Source organism: Electrophorus electricus, chromosome 7, assembly GCF_041902795.1.
Source record: "Electrophorus electricus isolate QZ-2024a chromosome 7, ASM4190279v1, whole genome shotgun sequence".
Classification (NCBI taxonomy): Eukaryota; Metazoa; Chordata; class Actinopteri; order Gymnotiformes; family Gymnotidae; genus Electrophorus; species Electrophorus electricus.
The window spans coordinates 15,934,961-15,955,592 of NC_137503.1; the positions used below are offsets into that span (position 1 = coordinate 15,934,961).

Genomic DNA, 20,632 nt, shown 5'->3' on the forward strand with positions numbered 1-20,632 from the left:
ATGTAAATAGGTTATCACAAAAGTTTCCAATCTAGACCTAGATGACTACATTGTTTTAATTCACTTAACAGCTAACATTTACAGGTGTACAGTAATTTGAATAGTTAACCTGGACATGAATTAATGAATACAGACACACACACACACACACACACACACACACACACACACACACACACACACACACACACGTAAAATTAAAACATTTTATATACTGCCTTTTCACATCGCTGTTTTTATAGATCAAAGACCTAATGCAAGGTTAACCTTTTATTGGTTTATGCATCTAGTGAGCTCATGAGCGCGCCAATGGAACGATTAAAAACTTTAAAAAACAAATATTGTACTTAAATGAGTTTGGACAGAATGACATCAGAGAGTAATTAAACTAGTTTGCGTTACAATTCCGGTTCCAGAGACTGTGCTCAGGTTTGCGCAGAATTCGCGCACCTGCAGATTTCTGTGTGAACTATTTTCACTGGACGAGGTTCAAACTATGAGAGAGAGAGAGAGAGAGAGAGAGAGAGAGAGAGAGAGAGAGAGAGAGAGAGAGAGAGAGAGAGAGAGAGAGAGAGAGAGAGAGAGCGAGAGAGAGAGAGAGAGAGTAAATAAATGCGTGAGTGAGTGAGTGAGAGAGAGCGAGAGCGAGCATTACGCCATTCTTCCCTTTCGGAAAAGGGGATTTAAACAAGTCGCTTACAAGATATCGAGCAGAATTGCACGAGACTTGGGAGGGTTAAGAGAATTTTCAAATTTTCAATGTTTGGCGTTTTCTCGGATCTGTACAACGGACTGCGACTCCAGAGGCAAAAGATTTGCATCACTATGGTTCTGAAGAGCGGTAGTCACAGCCATGGGTTGCATATTTTAACCTGTCCGATTAGCCATCTGAGCCCGCACCATCACCTTTCCAGGTCCGTTCATGGTAGTTTATCAAACTGCGTAAGAGTTTTTGCGCATTTTCCTCACGTCAGAATTCAGAGGAAGATCAGAGGATGAAAGTTCTGTCTCGTCTCCCTCTTTTATTGGGATGTTGGACTCTTTTATACCTGAACTTTATCCCAGAGACGATCTCCTTTGCGGGACCGGCCCAAAGCAAAAGGGTCGGTCACACACAAAATAAAGTAACCAGGGAGAGCGCCGGCATGTCGAGATTAATGGTGGCGAATAACGGTGGAGCGGGTGGGAAACCCCCAAACAGTGGGAAGATCTCACGAATCAGAACGGGCCCCCCTTTGATAAGAGGAGAACCCATCAGAGTGAAACCCATGACGCCAGTGACAAATGTGCAGACGAGTCGCACAGGGGCGTCAGTTACTTTAGGACGCAAGGAGGCTGCGCGCTCCTGGCTACCCAGTGATGCGACTTTCTTTGAAAGACTGAGCGATCACGCAAATAGGAATCCAAGCGGACACAGTAAAGGAAATGCAAACGTAAGAACCGCAGCCACTCCAGCTGCGGTTCAGACTGGCTATCCAAAAGTAACAGCTCAAAAGGTTCTCTCTCCTGCAGCGCAAAGAAGTGTTAAATCTAAAGGCAAGATGGAGGGAAAAGATGCATCTAGGCACCCGCTGGTAATCCCGCATGACTACATGCTGTCCCTTTATTGGTCGCTTTCTACTGGGGAAGTCAACACCAGCGTCCTGCACGAAGCTGGAATGGCAAATACCATCACTAGTTTTGTAGACAAAGGACAAGGTATTGGTTACATTATTAATTCAGTCGTCTGTATAGGGCAATGCACATTCCATTTTAGAATTTAGAATTTACAGTATTATAGACCTGCCGTAACAGTTTCGCATCGCATCGATTAAACTTTCAAAAATACATTTTCTTATTCTGACACAAAACCTATATATATGGGGTAGAAGGGATGCATTAGGTAGTTAACGTATATCTTTCCAAAAGCATCTCACGTGTCCAGTTTCAGTAGCCCACACTACTGCGGCCAGTGGGACGTATCCAAAAAAGCAAAATAAACTTAGCTGAGCTCTGAAAGTCGGTGGCCTCCTTGTAATTGTTTATGTTTTCGTTCTCGGTGACGGTTAAATGACTGGTTTAATATATTCCGCTTTGGAAAGTTTGCGTTTCGTGCATTTGCTTTAGGCTACTTTTTAATTGTTCGCTTATTTTGTAATGTGCATTGCAGACGTGACCAGATTAGTATGATATTTATCCATAACATACCTTATTCTGTCACTTTGTTTTTCTATACAAATTACTCCCACAGCCCTCTCGTTCCATGCCTTTTTGGTTTACTTTTGAATAATCACCTGTTATATAGTGACATTTATCTCAACAATTTGTCTCACCTAACATAAAATTCCTGAAAATCATTCACACACACACACACACACACACACACACACACACACACACACACACACACACACACACACATACACAGACAGACACACACACACACACACATTTCTGTTTTTTTTTTCTCTTTGCATTAGCAAATGGCATATGTCATACTGTTATACTGTTGTTATACTATACAGCTATATACCGACATTTATCTCACCAATTTGTCTCACCTAACATGACATTCATGAAAATCATCAACACACATACACACACTCAATTACAGGTACACACACACAAATATATATATATATATATATATATATATATATATATATATATATATATATATATATATATATATATATACACATTAGCAAATGCCCATTGGTAAACAGCTGCAGGTTGATAATAGTTCTGTTTAGAGTATGATCGAGTCTACAGGCTGAGGAGGTCTGGTTTTAATAAACTTTTCAAAGTAAGCAATGCCTGGATTAACTCTTGGATTTGTTCATTGCAAATATTCAGCAAGCAAAGAGGGAGATGCAGACCAGTGTTTTGTTGTCAAGTCAAATAGGAAAAATCATGCGTGCTTGGCTCAGAGAGAGAGAGAGAGAGAGAGAGAGAGAGAGAGAGAGAGAGAGAGAGAGAGAGAGAGAGCATGAGTGGCTTTATTTTTTCTTTCACAAAGTTATAATAAAGGAGAGAAAAATGGATTTAAACCTAGTTAAGCAGAAGCAAAACTGATTTATTGACTGCTGTAAAATATCATCTTAAAATGAGCTCATCAGTAAACTGATTTATCATCTCTGACCTTATTTAAGTGTTTTAGATGCAATAAATGGACACCTTTTTTAACTGAACAAACCTATTTTTAAGTGTTTTAAGTTTTCTAATTCATTTGAAACCTCCACCCCAATTACCTATAAATTACCTACAACTTTTTTCTTTTTTGTAGATGAACACTTGCCCCTGTTAAGGCGGCAGAGGTACTACTTTAACATCAGCTCTCTGGAGAAGGAGGGATTGCTGGGGGCGGAATTACGCCTTCTCCGGAAGCCATTCCTGGACACTCTTAAAGTGTCTCAAACTGAGGGCCTGACCTCTCTGAGACTGTATACCTGTGCGACAGGTAAGCAGAGGGCCGTACTGCTTCAGTCCCAGCCAATCGAGGACAACAATCTCCCAAAATGGAAAGTGTTTGACATCTGGAAACTCTTCAAGAACTTCAGGAACACAGTCCAACTTTGCTTCGAGCTGGAGGCTGTGGCTCGGGGCAGACAACTGGACCTGAGATCAGTTGGCTTGGGTCGCTCAGGCAGACAGACCAAGGAGAAGGCCTTCTTTGTGGTGTATGGCCACACAAAAAAGCGTGGGCTTTTCTACAATGAGATCAAGGCTCGCTCGGGCCATGACAACAAAACAGTGTATGAGTATCTCTTCACCCAGCGCAGGATGCGCCGAGCGCCTGTGGCTCGTGCCAAGAAACCGCCCAAGAACCCAAAGGCCCGGTGCAACCGCAAGCAGCTGCATGTCAACTTCAAGGAGATGGGCTGGGATGACTGGATCATTGCACCTCTGGAATACGAGGCCTTCCATTGCGACGGAGTCTGTGATTTTCCCATTCGCTCCCACCTGGAGCCCACCAATCATGCCATCATTCAGACTCTCATGAACTCCATGGATCCTCGGTCCACTCCACCCACCTGTTGTGTCCCAACTAGACTTAGCCCGATCAGTATCCTGTACATTGACTCTGCCAATAATGTGGTGTACAAGCAATATGAGGACATGGTAGTAGAGAGTTGTGGCTGCAGGTAGCAAGAGAGGGTAATCAGTTAATGAAGGGGCATGTAGACCTCTGGGAGCAAGGAACACTAGGAGTCAACACTGAAAGACAGTGAGAAACTCCTGGTATGTTGTGGGAGACTCTTTGACTTCCTCTGTGCTAAAAGCATCCTTTCTTATTTTATATTCTATTCTCCCTATGGAGATCATGTAACTAGACTTATTGTGTCATGCTCATTATTTAGGTAATTGGACCAGTTGAATGAAGGATTGTTTCCTGGCTGTTTCTTTATGTTTTACAGTGATGTAAAATAAGTGAATAATATACTTCATGCAGTTTACTTTTTATTGATCTAAGTGAGATACAAAAGCGGCAAGGCAAGACAACAGGGGACTCTGATCATTAAGTTCTAAATGCTTTTTCATTCCCTTTTAATGATTATTGACAACTATATTAACATTTAATTATTTTGGTCCTAACAACCTATGGGCAAATTTTTCCGGAAGTTCATCCCTCAAAATTCAGAGATATCTCAGTCTCAGTCCCTGAAACCTGAAGTCCAGATCAGATGACAAATCTCTTGGAGTTAGGCCAAAAGGCTCGTATACATCATATACAAGCAAAGGGTCCTCAGTAATGTTTGTTTTTCGTTTTGTTTTGTTTTTTGTTTGTTTTTTTGGGGGGCGGGTGACCATACTTTATCCATTTAACATTAAAACCAGTTCTACCATGATGCAAGATGCTATATTAACAGATGTATATATGCTTATTTTAAAAATCTTAGTTAAAATTTAAAGATTTCAAAGTGCTATGTAAAAAGCCCTATAAGCTTTTTTTGTTTTAACTGTGGGTATCAATTGATTCAGGGTTAAGAAAATACATATATGCACTGTGTAATATATATATATATATATATATATATATATATATATATATATATATATATATATATATATATATATATTTTTTTTTTTTTTTTTTTTTTTTTTTTTTTTTCCCCTGTATTCTTACCAGTCTGTCTAAAGAACATGTACATGACTCTTCTGTTAAAGCACCTGAACCATGGGAATTATGTGTTATGATGATCCAATTCCAGGTCACAAAGGTAAAGTTTCAGAACATATCGATCATATGGTCAACAATTTTGCAGGAAACATGCTACATAGTGAAGTAAGAACAGAATAGTTGGGTAAATAGCATTTATTTCACATATTAATACTGTTCCGATTTGCTTTGTTACTGTTGCTGAGTAGTCTTTCAAACATGTTTTCATCAAATGTCCCAGATTTTAGAAATGAGTTTTTTCTAGGAAATAAGCTAGAAGAAACATTATTTTTCACAGACATTCACTTGTAACTTTGGAGACTGGAACATGTAACCTCCTACTGCTGCTAAGTTTTTGTTTACTCTTGTGACATAGTCATCTTAACCAGCTAAACTCCCTCCAAAGTTAAGTGCCTCTCAAAACCCACCACTCAGAGTGTCAAAAGGATAGTTTCACTAATAAAATATATGGTCAGTTGACTTAATTATTTTTTTCTTCTTTCTGGGTTTTGCTGAAAATTCATACTTTCTAATATCTACAGCCCTAATGCAATTATAAAGTAAGGAACATGAAGAAATTTCATTGCACTGAATGCAGAAATGTCCTCTGTCTAATAACAAATACATATAATAAGAGAGGGAGTGTGAGAGAGTGAAAATAAGAGAGAGTGAGAGAGTATAAGAGAGAGAGAAAGAGAGTGAATGAGAGAGAAACAATTTGTTTTAGAGGATTAGATTTCAGTTGTCACTGTAAGTGGCTCTGGATTGTGGCAAAGTGTCAAACTGGATAATATAGAACAGGATCAAATAGTCTTAGAGAGAGGAGTTGTATTTCCATGTATAAGCAGAACCACATGCTTGCTCAGAGGCCAGAGCAGTTCTTACTGGGGAATCTAATTGAATACAACTTTAATTGCCCACCCATTATCCTGTGTCGATTTCACAATGATATTTTGGAAAAGATGACAAAGTATGTCTGTGTGCATGCACTGGCCAGAGGACACCCACTAATCCTATGTCTTGAGACCCTCTAACGTTTAAGGGGTTCTCATGGCCTTGAGCTGGTGTTTCCTCAATGTGAAGCTATCTTTGAGTTTATCATGGGCTGGTGTTTCCTCACACTGATGCTCTCTTTAAGTTTGTTATAATGGGCTGGTGTTTCCTCACACTGACACTCTCTTTGAGTTTGATATCAAGAACTGGTGTTTCCTGACACTGAAGATCTCTTGAAGTTTGTTATTATGGGTTGAGCTTTCCGTACACTGAAGCTCTCTTTGACTTTGTTATCAGATCTGGCAAGGCCTCCCTGACCGATGTTTAACATTCTGTAAATGCAGTTTTATATTTCCTCGACAGATGTCTGAGGAATTTTATCATGTTACTAGCCAATATTTATTAAAAAAAAAGTCATAAGAAAGAGAAGAGTAGAAGAAAAAAAGACATACAGATACAAGAAAATAAACAGTGCAAAGAAAACATAAAAAGGAGAAAAAGGCCATGAATAACTTACATCTAAGAGGCTTGTGACTTCTGATGCCTACTCCATGGTATTTAAACCTCGTGATTGCTTTCTGTGGTGGCACACAAAATACTCACTCCACCCCCTTACAAATGCTTGCCTACAAACATCTTTTCAAGGAATTCATGACCCAAACTGCCTTCCTGACTTCCTGCTTGGTTACAGAGCAAAACTCATCTCTTGCTGAATATACTTCCAAAGAATGTCTTCACTGGACCTGAGAGGATACATATAGTTGTTTTGAATGGAAACCCGGTGAGGCCATTTGCACAAACCATAAATGGGTTGATAATGAAATAATGAGAGGATGGTACATCTGGTGTTTTTAGCCCATTAAATAAAATAAGATTTCAGTTTTCTCCAAAGCTTTGTCTCTTATGAACCCTTCTTCTTTGGCTACTGAGCTAAAGTTTTCGCAGAGTGGATATAATTATTTTCCTCTTAACTCTTGATTTAGCTTATGAGAAATCAAGTCAGAGGCTAAGGCATGAATGAAGCACATATTTTCATGTCTACAGTGCCTGGAAATGACCAGCATTGAAGCTTTCCTCAAAAGACAGCAATTTTTTTCCGGGGCCTTCAATTTGCGCTCAATACATGACAATCATGCCTCATATCATGGTTCCATTACAGCTAGACAGTTTAATGGAGATGTTTTAGGTCTAGCAGTATATCCACATCACACATCTGGAAAGGCAGGACATTTGAGCTGTATACTTCGAACATGCTGCCAAATCTCCAACGCCTGCATTTCCCCCTCTCTCTCTGTTATGTTGCAATGTGGCCAACACCTGCAGAAGTACATTCCAATTGACATTTCCAAATGCGACTGAAACTGCAATCTCTCATAATATTTGCTACTCTTGCAGGGCTGTTTATTTGGTAATTTATATATATGTGCTTTTCATTGTGTTTATTGTAGTATGCCAGCCATGCTTTCTCATTTTGCTGAACTGAGCAGTCTGCAGGGGAAGCAGAATTTACTTGAGAACTTATAGCTCGTTGAAAGATGAGGACTAACACTCTCGATCAGAGTGCTGCACATTGTAAGCATTACCTCTTGAATGTTTCAGTCCAAACTTCAGACTTGAACAAAATACAACAAGATTTGTTTTCACTATGTCACTTCTTTTAGGTGGTGCCATGACAAAATGCAGTGGCTGTACTGATGTTTTGACCTGACATTCCTTTGTAAAGGAATATTACTGTGCTAAAGCCCCAAAACGCATATGTTTGTAGGATTTTTGAGTAATTTAAAATGTTTTTACAGTGTTTATTTGCAATTGCTTGGTTAACAGACCAAGAAATAATCTCCTGTGCTTTGCATGTAGCATAATTTCAAGATCACAAAATGGTTTTATATATCAGTAATGTAGCAACATAACAGTTGGCCTATTCATTCCATTTTATGGGGAGAACATGCAAAGAGGAGAAGGTTTGTAAATCTTCTAGTTTATCTGGAGTTACTTTATTGTGCCATGCTTTGTTAAATGTTGTGGCTAGTAATGTGTTTTTGTACATCATTGCACATTATATTATCTGGGAGGATTCAGCTTCCATCTGGGCCCACTTTTCATTGGTATTCCTGGCTCAAATAAATAAGATTCATATAGAAACATTTCTACCTAGCTGTCAGACATGCTTGTTTATTTAAGATTAAATTGTCACACTTATGGAAGTAGATACTGTAACGTAAGGTAGTTGCTGCTTTAACTAAGGGCTCAAACAACCCTATGTGAAAGACTACAGATAGCTGGAACCACTAGGATTCTAGCAGTTAGGACCATAACAATTTATAATAAAATTATTTAACTATAAATAATTTATAAGTTAATTTACAAAATAACATGAGGATGTGATATTGCTAATTTGTTTTTATATTTGCAGTAGTAAACAAGCACTTCTTGAGCCCAAAATTGTGCCTAATGGATGCTTGTGAGAGATCATTTTGGACTGTCATTTTTGGACTGTCTATTGGACTGAAGCATTTGACAAATAAATATTGTAAAACCATTTAAAATGACACAGAACACTGAGAAAATGCTTAGCATTGGAATATTGCGTGGAACACAGGATTCACCAGGAGAAAACAGGTCCTTCTCAAATAAACAGGTCTCAACAGAAGCCGGTATTAGATTTTAACATAATACAGGTACAGTATGTTTGGTTATAACTGTTTTATTGCATTTGGCCTAAGTATGAAACTTGAGCATAGTGTGTAAATGTACAGTTACATCATTTAAAACAATGGTGGCTTGTTAGTCACTGAATAACTGCCATATACACAATGATGTCATTTCCTGTGTTAAAATGTGTGCCCTGCAAACCACAGCCTCATGTTATGAAAACCTTATGATTAAAATGTAGCCAAAAACAGGCCAGAATTTAGGTCACTTGTGTCATGTTTAAATCAACAATCTCATTTGACTAAAGCTACTACCTAACTAGAATGTACTCAGAGCTAACTGTACAATTCAAAAGTAATATTCTAGCTGGAAATGGGAAAAGTCTCTTATTTCCATGCTGGATGGAGCTGAAGTCATGTACAAAAGTCAAGTGGTCTTTATGCACTCTCAGGGCTTTCCACTCTTTCATTAAGAAGACCATCTCAGCAATATACAGAGACCCCACTGTTCAAAGACACTGAGTCAGCAAAGACTGATGGATCATAATGACATCCGCTCACAATTTTGATTCGGAATCGGCCTCGCATCATTATTTAGCTCTTCGTGCTCGGGTGTTAAAAAATAATATTTGCAGGAAGGCCCGGGGTATCAATGGCAAGTGTGCTTCCACAAACCGCTCCTTTATACTTGACCCACGTCACCCGCCCGGCCCCCACCCGGCATGTGTTCAAATACCTGTAATCAGAGTGCCCGCTAAGCACTGGCTATTCCCACAGCGAAATTTCCAGCACTTAAACAAATATGTCCTTAAGTCCTTCTGTTATGATTGGCTTTCATATTGCAGGTTTAAACCGTCCGGTCGCACTCACCATGCATGCACCCTCTTGTGTGCCCCAGATCGTGACGAACTAACGCGTGGGCTTAGACGCATGCACTCACGGCATCTGTGCAAATACACACACAAACATACATGTGCATGAACATGCATGCATGCATATTGGAGCCACCCTCTTTGCTGGCAGGGTTACACCTGAGGCAGTGAAGTCTAATGTTTATGTTTGTGTGTGTGGGTGAGTGTGCAAGTGTGCATGAGGATGTGAGTGAAAAGCTACCATAGAACTGCAGTTACCTCATCATCACTGACAATGTCATTTTAACATACACTGCATAATATGTTAAATATCATAGCTCTCATGCATTCTTAATACCACCTCAGAAGCAGGTGGTATACCTGCAGCCATCTGCCACTCGTGATAAAAGGTGTTTCGCAAGCAAGCTGAGTGAAATAGAGAAGGCTAAGGAGACGTTTTTATCACTTTCATCTGACCTAAGGGCTGAACCTGTGCCCTCGAGGGGTGTAGGGTGGGGGGCAAATCAGGAAAGAAACGAGCTTTTGTTCCCCCATCACTCCATACGATGTGGCTTCGGCTAGCCACTCCTGCATCTGGCACTTCAGCACAGTGCACCAAGGCAACAGTCACACACACACACACACACACACACACGGCACTGCTACGCGATCCTGCTGACATTCTCACCCATTACTCGTCATTAAGAAAACAGTGTGCTCTCTCTGCAAGGTGCTAGGCAAACAGACTGCCCCTGAAATGTGAAAACATCAGCTCTCTCCAAAGCAATTTCCTCCTGCTCAACTTTGCTCTGGAAAGAGGTAGAAAAGGTGCATGAGTAGGACATCAGAGAAACATGCTCCAGATAATGCTAAGAAGGCGCCAAATGCAATTGACATGAATGGCTTAAGAAATACTGTAGATGTGTTTCTGCATCAGAAAGACTGCTTTAGAAATTGATTGATGTGAGAATGGATTTGTCAAACGAGGTGTCAACAAGTTCACAGAGACTGAATTGCTAAAGAATGGGTTAACAACATTTTATCATTAGGTTTAATCATAAGTGTTAGGACTGAGTCTTGGAGATACCATGCCTGTTGTATAAACAATCAATTAAAAAATAAAAACAACAAATGTCATATATCCAGTAGATGTAATGCTGTAAGCAAGGTCAGATGCTTGTGGATAAAAGGCAGGAGTTTTATTGTAATCCGTATCTGTGTGGGTTAAACTAGACAGGGTCAGATGCAGTCAAGAGATGCATAGAGGAAAACAGTCCGTGTCATAAAACCGCAGAGCAAAAACACAGGCAGACAAATCCAACAAAGGGTAGGCAATAATCGTAGTCAAGAGTAACAGGAAAACCAGGTCAAAAACACAGGAGATCACAAACATGAATAGAACGCTCGGTATGCACAGGTAAACTGGAGGCAATACTTCACAACAACAAACAGCCTTAGAATGGCGTATATACATGAAAAACAGGTAAACTCAATATGCAGGTGATGAGGATCTGATGAACTGTCGCTGACTGGATGAGTTGCTCTCCTGGATACTAACTGCATGATGGGTATTGTAGTCTGTAGTCTGTTTGGATGTTGGGCGGCATGACAGTAACCCCCCCCCCCAAGGAGTCCGGGACGGCCAAGTCATAAGGATGCCTGCGACGACCAACGACAGGTCTGGAGGAAGCTGATCCAGGCGGAGAAACGAGGAGGACGAGGAGCCAGCCTGTCAGGAAACCGAATGTGGAACTCGGAAAGGAGGCCAAGATCCAGAACATCACAATGAGGCATCCAGCTCTGTTCCTCAGGCTCAACCTCTCCCAGTTGACCCCACGTCTCCTGGAATCCAGAATGTGGCACACTGCATATACTGGGGTACCATCATAGTCACTGGGCTGAGGCGGGAGACACTTCATCCAGGGAACCTGAAATGACAGGCTTTAGAAGAGACACATAGAAAGAACTGTAAATGCGGTAATGTGCAGGCAAATTGAGTTGGTAAGTAACATCGTTTACACACTTGACAACTTCAAAGGGATCAATGTACTTGGGACCCAACTTGTGACAAGAGCCGGGTTTATGGAAATCCCGTGTAGATAGCCATACCCTGTCTCCAGGCTGGTATACTGGAGTTTCTCCTCCAAGCCAATTCCTTATACCGTGACAAATCATGTTTAATTCTCTGATGAGTCTCCTCCTATACCTTTTCGTTTCATCGCATCCATTCATCCACAGCAGGGATGTCAGTAGTGACCGAAGTCCATGGGGGGGTGTTAACCCTGGAAACACTCAAATGGCGTAATCCCCATGGAGGAACTCATGAGAGAGTTCTGGGCCATCTTCTGCCCAAGGAAGGAACTTGGACCAGTCAGCAGGGTTGTTCATACAAAAACAACATACCAACTTGGTTCTTGGTTAGCATGTTCGCATTGTCTGTTGGACTGAGGGTGATAACCTGATATTCAGACTGACTGCCACCTCTATATTTTCAAAAAAGGCTGTCCAAACATGGGATGTGAACTGAGAACCATTGTCTGACAGAATGTCCTCAGGTATACCGAATATACGGAAAACTTGGTTGAATAAGACTTCAGCGGTTTGGAAGGTGATGGGTAGACCAGGAAAGGCTATGAACCTCACACCATGGGAGAACCAGTCTACTACTGTCAGGATAGTGGTATTGCCATCAAAGCAAGGTTGGTCGTTGACAAATTCCACCGCTATGTGGGAACAGGGTCTTTTGGGTATTGGAGAGGCATGAGTTTACCAGCAGGCAGCATCTTAGGGGTTTTACTTTGGCTACACACCAAACAAGATGCAACGTACAGATGTACATCTTTAGCATGCATAATTTACGCATGGACGGAGACCTCCATCCTTCTTCCTTACGAAGAAGAATCCAGATGCAAGTGGGGAAGTGGATGGTTGGATGAAACCCTGATTCAGTGCCTCCTTGATGTACGTCTTCATGGCTCTTTCCTCTGAGAGAGGGGATAAACATGGCCTTTTGACAATGTGGCTCCTTCTAAGAGTTCTATGGACCAATCGATGCACGATGAGGTGGTAAACAGGTGGCTTTTTGTTTGCTGAAAACCTCAGCGAGATCCTGATATTCAAAAAATAGTGCAAAACCGCGAGCATAGTCTGAAACCGCATGATTGCCCTGGCGGAGTTTGGTGAGCCTTTCTCCGCATTCTCTCCCCTCATGCAGATGATCAAAAACGGCTTTAAACTGGGTGAGGAGGTCGTTATACGATAATGTCTGAGCAGCCTCCGAGATAGCTGTGGCCCAATCCAGTGCTTTCTCTGTTAGCCGTACAGTAAGGAAAGATATCTAGGCTTGGTCAGAACAGGGAGGAATGCTATTAAAATAAAGGGTGCACTGCAACAAAAATTTGTCCGGAGAGCGGTTATCGGTATACTCACTGGAATAATAGAATGATCAACGTTGGGAGCGCTACTGGTAGCAGCAGCAGGAGAAGCATGTGAGTTGTGCTGAGCAGACATAGTAATGGTGTGTAGTTGAATAGTAAGGTCTCATAGACACTGTCCGAGTTCAGCGATTTGCACTTGTTGTTCTGATTGTTGTTTGGCAAGAACATCCAGAGACTGTGTGACTCCTTCGAGGACATGCTGGTGTTGAATGACAAGCTGTCCTTGGCTGTTAACAGTCTAAATCAGAGCCTCCAAATCTGCCATCTGCATAATGGTGAAGTATTCTGTAACGCTGTAAGTAAAGGCAGACACTTGTGGATAAAAGGCAGGAGTTTTATTGTAATCTGTATGTGTGGGGGTTAAACTAGACAAGGTCAGAACCAGACAGATGCAGTCAAGGGTAATCACAATCATAAGGAAAACTGTCCGAGTCCAAATAACCGTAGAGCAAAAACACAGGCAGACAAATCCAACAAGGGGTAAGCAATAATCATGGGAAAACCAGGTCAAAAACACAGATCAAAAAAATGAATAGACCACTCGGTATGCACAGGTAAACTGGAGGCAACACTTCACAACAACAAACAGCCTTTGGATGAGTCACTCTCCTGGATACTACCTGCATGATGGGTAGATGGGTCTTGTAGTCTGTTTGGGTGTCGGGAAGCGTGACAATACCCCCCCCCCCCAATAGTCCAGGACGGCCAAGGCATGAGGACGCCCACGACAACCAACGACAGGTGCAGAGGAAGCCAATCCAGGCCAAGAAACCCCTGAATGAGGGTGGCGTGACAGTAGAACTATGAAAATTAATTGTGCAAACCCAATTCTAACAATTGACTGAGGGTGCATTGTAAGGCAAATACCTAGCCAACTGAATGTATTTGAACACAGTGAAACACAAACCAAAGCAAATTTCAGGTTCTCTAGCAAACCAATAAAAAACTGTATGCTTATGTTATTGAATTCCTGTTAAATCAGAGAGAATACCATTTTACAGCAGAATATAGTAAGCAGAGCTGCACAAAATGTCTGCCATCACTACTAGACTTCACAGAAATTACTATTCCAGTCTGGCTCTTCTTTGCTTCTCAGTGATGAAGGGCTTTTTTTCTAGCATTGCACACCTTTAGCCCTGCCTCCAGAAGCCTGTTTCAAACTGTCTTCATTGTGTAATTCACCCCAGCTGCTGCATGCCATTCTTTTTGTAGGTCACTTGACATCATCTTATGGTTGTTAAGTGACATTCAAATGAGGTGGTGATCATCACGGTCGGTGGAAAGCCGTTTTTGACCTTTGCCAGTCTGTAGCTGTTGTCCCATGTTTTTGCTGCTTGACCTTGTTCTTATGAACCATAGTTTTTGAAATTTTCAAGATAGAAGCAACCTGACGCTCACGGTATCCCTTTGCCAGTAAAGCTACAATTGAACCCTTCTTTGCAACTCTTTTGGCATGGTCTGTACCTGTATTTTGACTGCACTTACTTTTTGGGTAGTCCTAGCACTGCTTTTCCCATCCAGCTGGTTCTATAACAAGTGAATAGTGATGACAGCAGCAGTGGTTTTTATACTGTTGCCTGTTAGAATAGGATTTTGGTAATAGGTAATCACCTATTCAGCATTTCAATAAGTAGAATGAGGTGTGTCTGTGAAGGAATTCAACAAACACTTGCATGGAATGGCTGCTGTACATGTGAAGATGCTGATTTAAGAAAACATTGGAGTGGTCATTGGAGTGGTTATTTTTTATATATATAATATCTAATATAGTCACTGCTCAGAAGGCAAAATATTCAGTTCTAATATTTTCAAAAAGTGGCTCTGTGGCTGAATTTCTCGGCTCCAGTGGCCGCCCATGGCTGTTCATGAGACCCCACTAGGATCTTGTCAGCTGCTTAGTGAGTTTTGCCAGATGGTGATGCTATATCTGCAGCAGTGAATCAGTGTTCATCCAAGATCAGCAAGTGCTCCCTCAACAATGCCTCTGGTAACCATTATTTGAATGCTTTGTGGTAATTATCCTTGTGCCCTTAGTAGTGGGCCTGCTGAAATTGGGCCTGGTCAAACAGGAATTTGATCTACACTTACACCCACTCTGAACTATGATTAGAAGCCAGCATTGTAGAGTAGCAATACATGTAATTCATATCATGTTATTACTTTACTTAAGTACAGTCTTTGAGAATTTGCTCTTTACATGAGTCATTTAACTTTAACCTACTTTTTTACTTTTACATATTTAGGCCTTTTTTTACTTCACTGCATTTTGTAACATACCCTATCATGATTACATAACTCACAATAGATTGAGACCCATCAATGTGGGTTGTTGAGTTATATTTGAGTTTGGCTAAATCCATACCCTATTATGAGTGCATTCATAACAGCCAATAGAAATCCCTCAAAAGATTTTCCTCCAGACCACATTTTGTTACCTCATACTTGTTCATTTTTCATCATGATGGGGCATTTATTTCCATACCCATATTTGAACATCATGTTCAAATTTGTAAAAAAAAATTGATTCCTACACAATGCCTTTGCCTATCAGTCTTTAATGAAAGCACTTTGTAATACCACAGTAAGCATTTTAAACTACACTGACAATTAATGTAAGCTATACAATGACCTCTAATCTGGAGATAAAATACACATAGATAAATATTTATGTTCTTTTTCCAGATATGGGTACTTTGAATCTGCTCCAGTATAGTCTATACTGCTCTATACTTCTCTATAGTCTATATCTGCTCTAGCAGAGTCTACTGCATAACCTCATATCTCTCCTTTTGAGATCCTGTATTGAACCACAATAGGCTGCCCACACAAATCTTTTGGTTTTATCTGTCTGGATCCAGTTACCAATTCTGGATGAATTGTTTACATTCTTACTCACTCTAATAGCACTCACCTAGCAATTCAACATTCTGTGGATCATTTGAAAGGATGAAAAGCTTGTCAAGCAAAAGAACGTTTCATGGACCCCATAACCCCATGATGTCTGAAGAGGACTGATTTACAGATCTCTCACCAGGGATTTTTAATGTGGACATTGTGGACAGGCATGTAGATAGTTTTTTTCTTACAGCAATAGAAAGCAACAGCAGCTTTTGTAATGATGGCACCAGAGAGAGGCTACAGAGAGGCTAGAAAGCTGATGCAGAAAGATGAGTTGAACATAGCTAATGCCAACCTGGACAAGGCACGGAAGTGGTCTCTGATCCAATTGGAGGATGTCAAAATATTGTATATATATATGCTCTCTTACTGTTTGGCTGCAAGAACACTATAGATGGCATAGAGTTTATATATGAGATGGACAAAAGAGTGTTGAAGAGATTTCCTTACAAACCTTATGAGAAAAGGAGAATTATATCCTTTGAGATTCAAGAGAAAGGAAGATGATGTAAAATGTCCTTGGACCTAATTGACAGGCCAAAGTGTCTGTGCAGCTATTTTTTGGAAATTTATTTAGGAATCACACAACTTCTCCATAGGGAAGAACCCCAAGAAATGTGGACAGAGAGGAATCAACTTTGCTACATGTAAGAGTTCCTGTAAAAGACAAGACCCTAGATGCAAGAGCAAAGAAAATAGCTCAGTTAACACTGCTCATATATATTCCAGAAGCCCTGGTAATTCTGTCTGCAAAAACATATTTTCACTGAATGTAATAAGATCAGTGAACTACCAAATAAAGGCAGAACTGACTTTTAAAGCCTAAAGGCTTATATTTGGAGTGCCTTAAGCAAGGGCAGCTTAATAACAAAATAATTGAATGGATCGAAATTTCACTCTAAAGAGAAATGAGCACCTGGATGATGATCTCAAGGACCTGAAGTAGAGCAGTTAGAGCATCAGAAGTTAAAATCCTTATTAAAATAGGGTCCTAAATATCCCCCACAGGGACCCAGCATCTCCCCTTTGCACTGTTATTCTCCCAGGCTATCAGATACCAAAGTCAGCCACCTTTCCTCCAGGAGTCCAAAAGGATCCTTATGGCATACCCAGGAGCTCCAACAAATGTGAAGGCTAGACATGATGTGTCATGTGTGAGGCTGGACGACAAGTGGATAAGAGATTTCGAGTAACTATGGACATAATGAGTTCCAAGTTCAGTCTCCACCTCGCCGTGGGGTACAGGGTAATAATCTGACATCAGACATCATGAAGACATCATGGAAAGGAATGTCTGACATCTGCTAGGAGACCTGTAGGAGGCACAAGGCAATAAGCCTTTGAAAAATGATCAACCGCAACAAAACAGTTGTGTTAGGCAGTGACAAAACTTACTGACTGACACTGAGCAGCTCCAGTATCATAGCTGGCATCTGGCATTGGATCTTGGACTGAGTGCACACTAAACAGGAAGCCACATGATAATGGATGCTTGTATCAAGGGTAGATCACCTGTACCACTGGGACAGGAGTTGTTGGATACTCAAAGCTCCTAGTCAATTGTGTGCTCAGGTGTCTGCTTTTGAAGCTCAATGGTATGTACATCTTTTCGGCTGACCTGCCTCTTGGTCTGGGGTATGATGTTAATTTTGTGCCAACATGTTTGAGAGAAGATAATTATGTTTTTAAACAGAATATTACACTTTGATAGGCCAACAGTGCTCTGACTGTCCAGTTAATAATCTTTCAGTAAAAACTTGAAAACATGCTCAGAAAAACACTGCTTTCATTCAAAACATGAAAAGTTTCTCAAAACTCTTACATGCTCACAAGCTCTGTAAGCGCACAGTTCCACACATTTTTCTCAAGTTTTACATCTGCTCACTGTAAAATGCTGGAATATTTGTGGCCAAACTCCAGCCAGTCAGGGATTTCCTGTTGATCTAACCTATTGTGATAAGGTTTACTAATACAATAAGCAATGGTTGGTGGAAATGCTAGAGCAAACAATTATCCCCCCCATGCTTTGCTTGCTTTGTCAGGATGGGGGGTGGGCACCTCTGGTAAATTAGTGAGTTGCTTGTGGATGTTTATTAATGTTACCATATTACTGTTTATTATTGATAACTGAGTCTCGTCATCTAACAAACTGGCTATATTCATGTAGGTTAGCTAGTTACTAATCATAACTTCTGATTTCTACACCTTGAAAGTCCAATACTATGTCACTGACTGTGAGCAAGAGTTGTAGATTACGTTAACTGGTTAGCCAGTGATTAAGACCTGCTAGGCTTCTGTCTGAATTCGAATGTTGTGCAATTTATATTGATAATCCCAACTCTTGCCATTTTAAAGCTGTATTGCTCCATGCCAATTTAGATTTTTAATATTATCTATGAAAACATGTTTATGTACATCAATTTATAAGGTAGGCTAACTAGATTGTTAGCTAGCTAGCTAGTGAACTACCTGCCACATTCCTCAGCTCAGCTCTCTCATAAATTACACACAACAATTTTAGAAATTAAATGTTAAAACAGATTTTAGAAAATATTTTATTTATTTACTCAGCTTTATTAGTCTGATCATGCTCCATTTTGGAATGATCAGTCGATGTTTGATGCAGCTTTAGCAAGCTAGGTTACATATTTGTTATTATTGCACAATGGCTTCAGATTGAATATAAGGCAGAACTAGTATCAAAAAACACAATCATTGTTAGAACTATACAAATGACATGTGCATTTTGAATGTTGGTTAATTAAATTCATAGTGTAATACAGTGGATTAGTGGATTCATATTTTCAGTATAGTCTAAATAAAACATTGTCATCTCCCTGCATTGGGAATAAAAATGTATATCAAGTAGCTAGGTAGCTGTAAATGTATAGTGGCTGTTATTTAACTAGTTAATAAAGGCTATACAACCCCTAGGCCATACAGGGTGAAAACCTTTCATATAGACCACTTGGACATTTATTTTAAATATTTTTAAAAATTGCAGTACTTAAAAAATGCACTAATCAACACAGCATCTCTGTCTGGTATTGTGAGGTTTGAGCTAAAGTAATTATTTTAGTTTGAAATATTTGTGTGAGTGTGTAGGAACTGCCCTGAGCATGTTACCATGAAAACGTAGCTTCAAAATATAGTCTTGTATACAAACATTTTCAGAATAGTAAGAGACAGGAATTATAAAGACTCTACTCTTGGGCTAACTGTTTACAACATACATTGTGAAACGGAATATGTGATTTGAGTTCTTCGCTGTTACTGTTTCTGAGACAAACACCTTGTAATAAGTAATTGAATTATCTAACATTGAATTATCTGAATAGATCTTTACAGTTTCAGCAAGTTTACATGGAGTCAGAAGGCCCAACAAATGTGGAAGAATGAGTGATCGTTCCCAGAATTCCCTGCCCTCTGTTCCAGGACCAACATACTGTGCTTTAGAGTACCGTTAATCCAGTGTCTGAATCAGACACATTTGGTTGCAACATCAATTTGGATGTGCTTGTGTTTATTTCTACTTTTTACAATTATAAAAAAGCATTTTTATTAAGTGCTGTAGAGTCAATACTCTGGTGACTTTATGGAGAGTTTTAATGTATTTATGATTCTTCTGATCTTCCTCACTGACCTTACATAATCATCTTTACCAGTGAATTGGTTTTTCTGTTAATGTGTCCAAAATAAGAATGTTTCAGTGTGGTTATATGGGCTTTGAGTAAAGAGAGTGTTTTAATTATCATCATGCAAATTGTATATTGTTATTTCACAATGTGTTTTCATAACCTAATCCTAGGGTGTAGAATTCTGTTCGATGCAACTCCCTTTTCTGTCTCTCTCTCTCTCTCTCTCTCTCTCTCTCTCTCTCTCTCTCTCTCTCTCTCTCTCTCTCTCTGTCATGCTGTCCTTTTTATATAGATGTAAGGCTATGTCAAATTGTCTGGAGTTACTGTCTCATTCTAGACACAGCATATCATATCTGAACATATTGCACCTGCTATATCATTTACATATTTCTGCTTAATCATCTGCTTTGCCATCTACATATTCTCATGTGTCACTGAATAAAGTGTGCGTGCTTTTAGCATCTCTGACTCTGAGAAATGAGCTCCATGGCCCTGAAGGAAGATCAACCAGACACAGGTGAGGCAGATGGTGGGACGAGAGGTACAGAGTTAAGGAAAACAGGAACATTTTCCTTACATAGGGTGTGCAAGATATTGAGTATTGATGTTGATTAAGTTGGCCCCTATTCACAAATCTTTGAGTGCTAATGTGGGCTTAGATCCCTTTTTATTTACTGACAGGAACTTATCCTAGATGAGCACCCATGCTACTGAGAAGCTTTAAAATAAGGGCAAGATATGTGAACCTAAATGCCTAAAAGGTCTGGCAGCAAAGAGTGTTTCCATTTACATGTATAATATAAGGTCATGCTTGACACAATGTTAACCAACGTATATTACAAGCATGCACAGAAACAATGATAAGGATTATGAATAGGCCTTAAAAAGAGGTGCAGTATTATTTCTAGTGAACAAGTACACCCCTCAAGCTTTGCTGTTTTGGAGATAATAAGACACAGTTGTCTGTTTGTCCCTTGTCAAATTGTCTTGGGTCTGCATGTTTGCATTTTTTTCCGGTGTCCAA

At 40.1% G+C, this 20,632-nt stretch overlaps 1 protein-coding gene across 1 annotated transcript; it reads left to right on the plus strand.

Annotated features, from left to right (window-relative positions):
- Positions 1 to 644: 644 nt before the first annotated feature.
- Positions 645 to 4,980, plus strand: gdf5 (growth differentiation factor 5). The gene is made up of 2 exons (XM_027005003.3): positions 645 to 1,698; positions 3,266 to 4,980. Exons 1-2 carry the CDS (start codon positions 996 to 998, stop codon positions 4,126 to 4,128), a joined length of 1,566 nt encoding a protein of 521 aa, XP_026860804.3. The 5' UTR covers positions 645 to 995; the 3' UTR covers positions 4,129 to 4,980.
- Positions 4,981 to 20,632: the final 15,652 nt, after the last annotated feature.

Coding starts and splice junctions, on each gene's coding strand:
- gdf5 (XM_027005003.3), top strand. CDS start 996: ATGAAAGTTCTGTCTCGTCTCCCTCTTTTATTGGGATGTTGGACTCTT. Junction 1,699..3,265: donor TTTTGTAGACAAAGGACAAG/GTATTGGTTACA, acceptor TCTTTTTTGTAG/ATGAACACTTGCCCCTGTTA.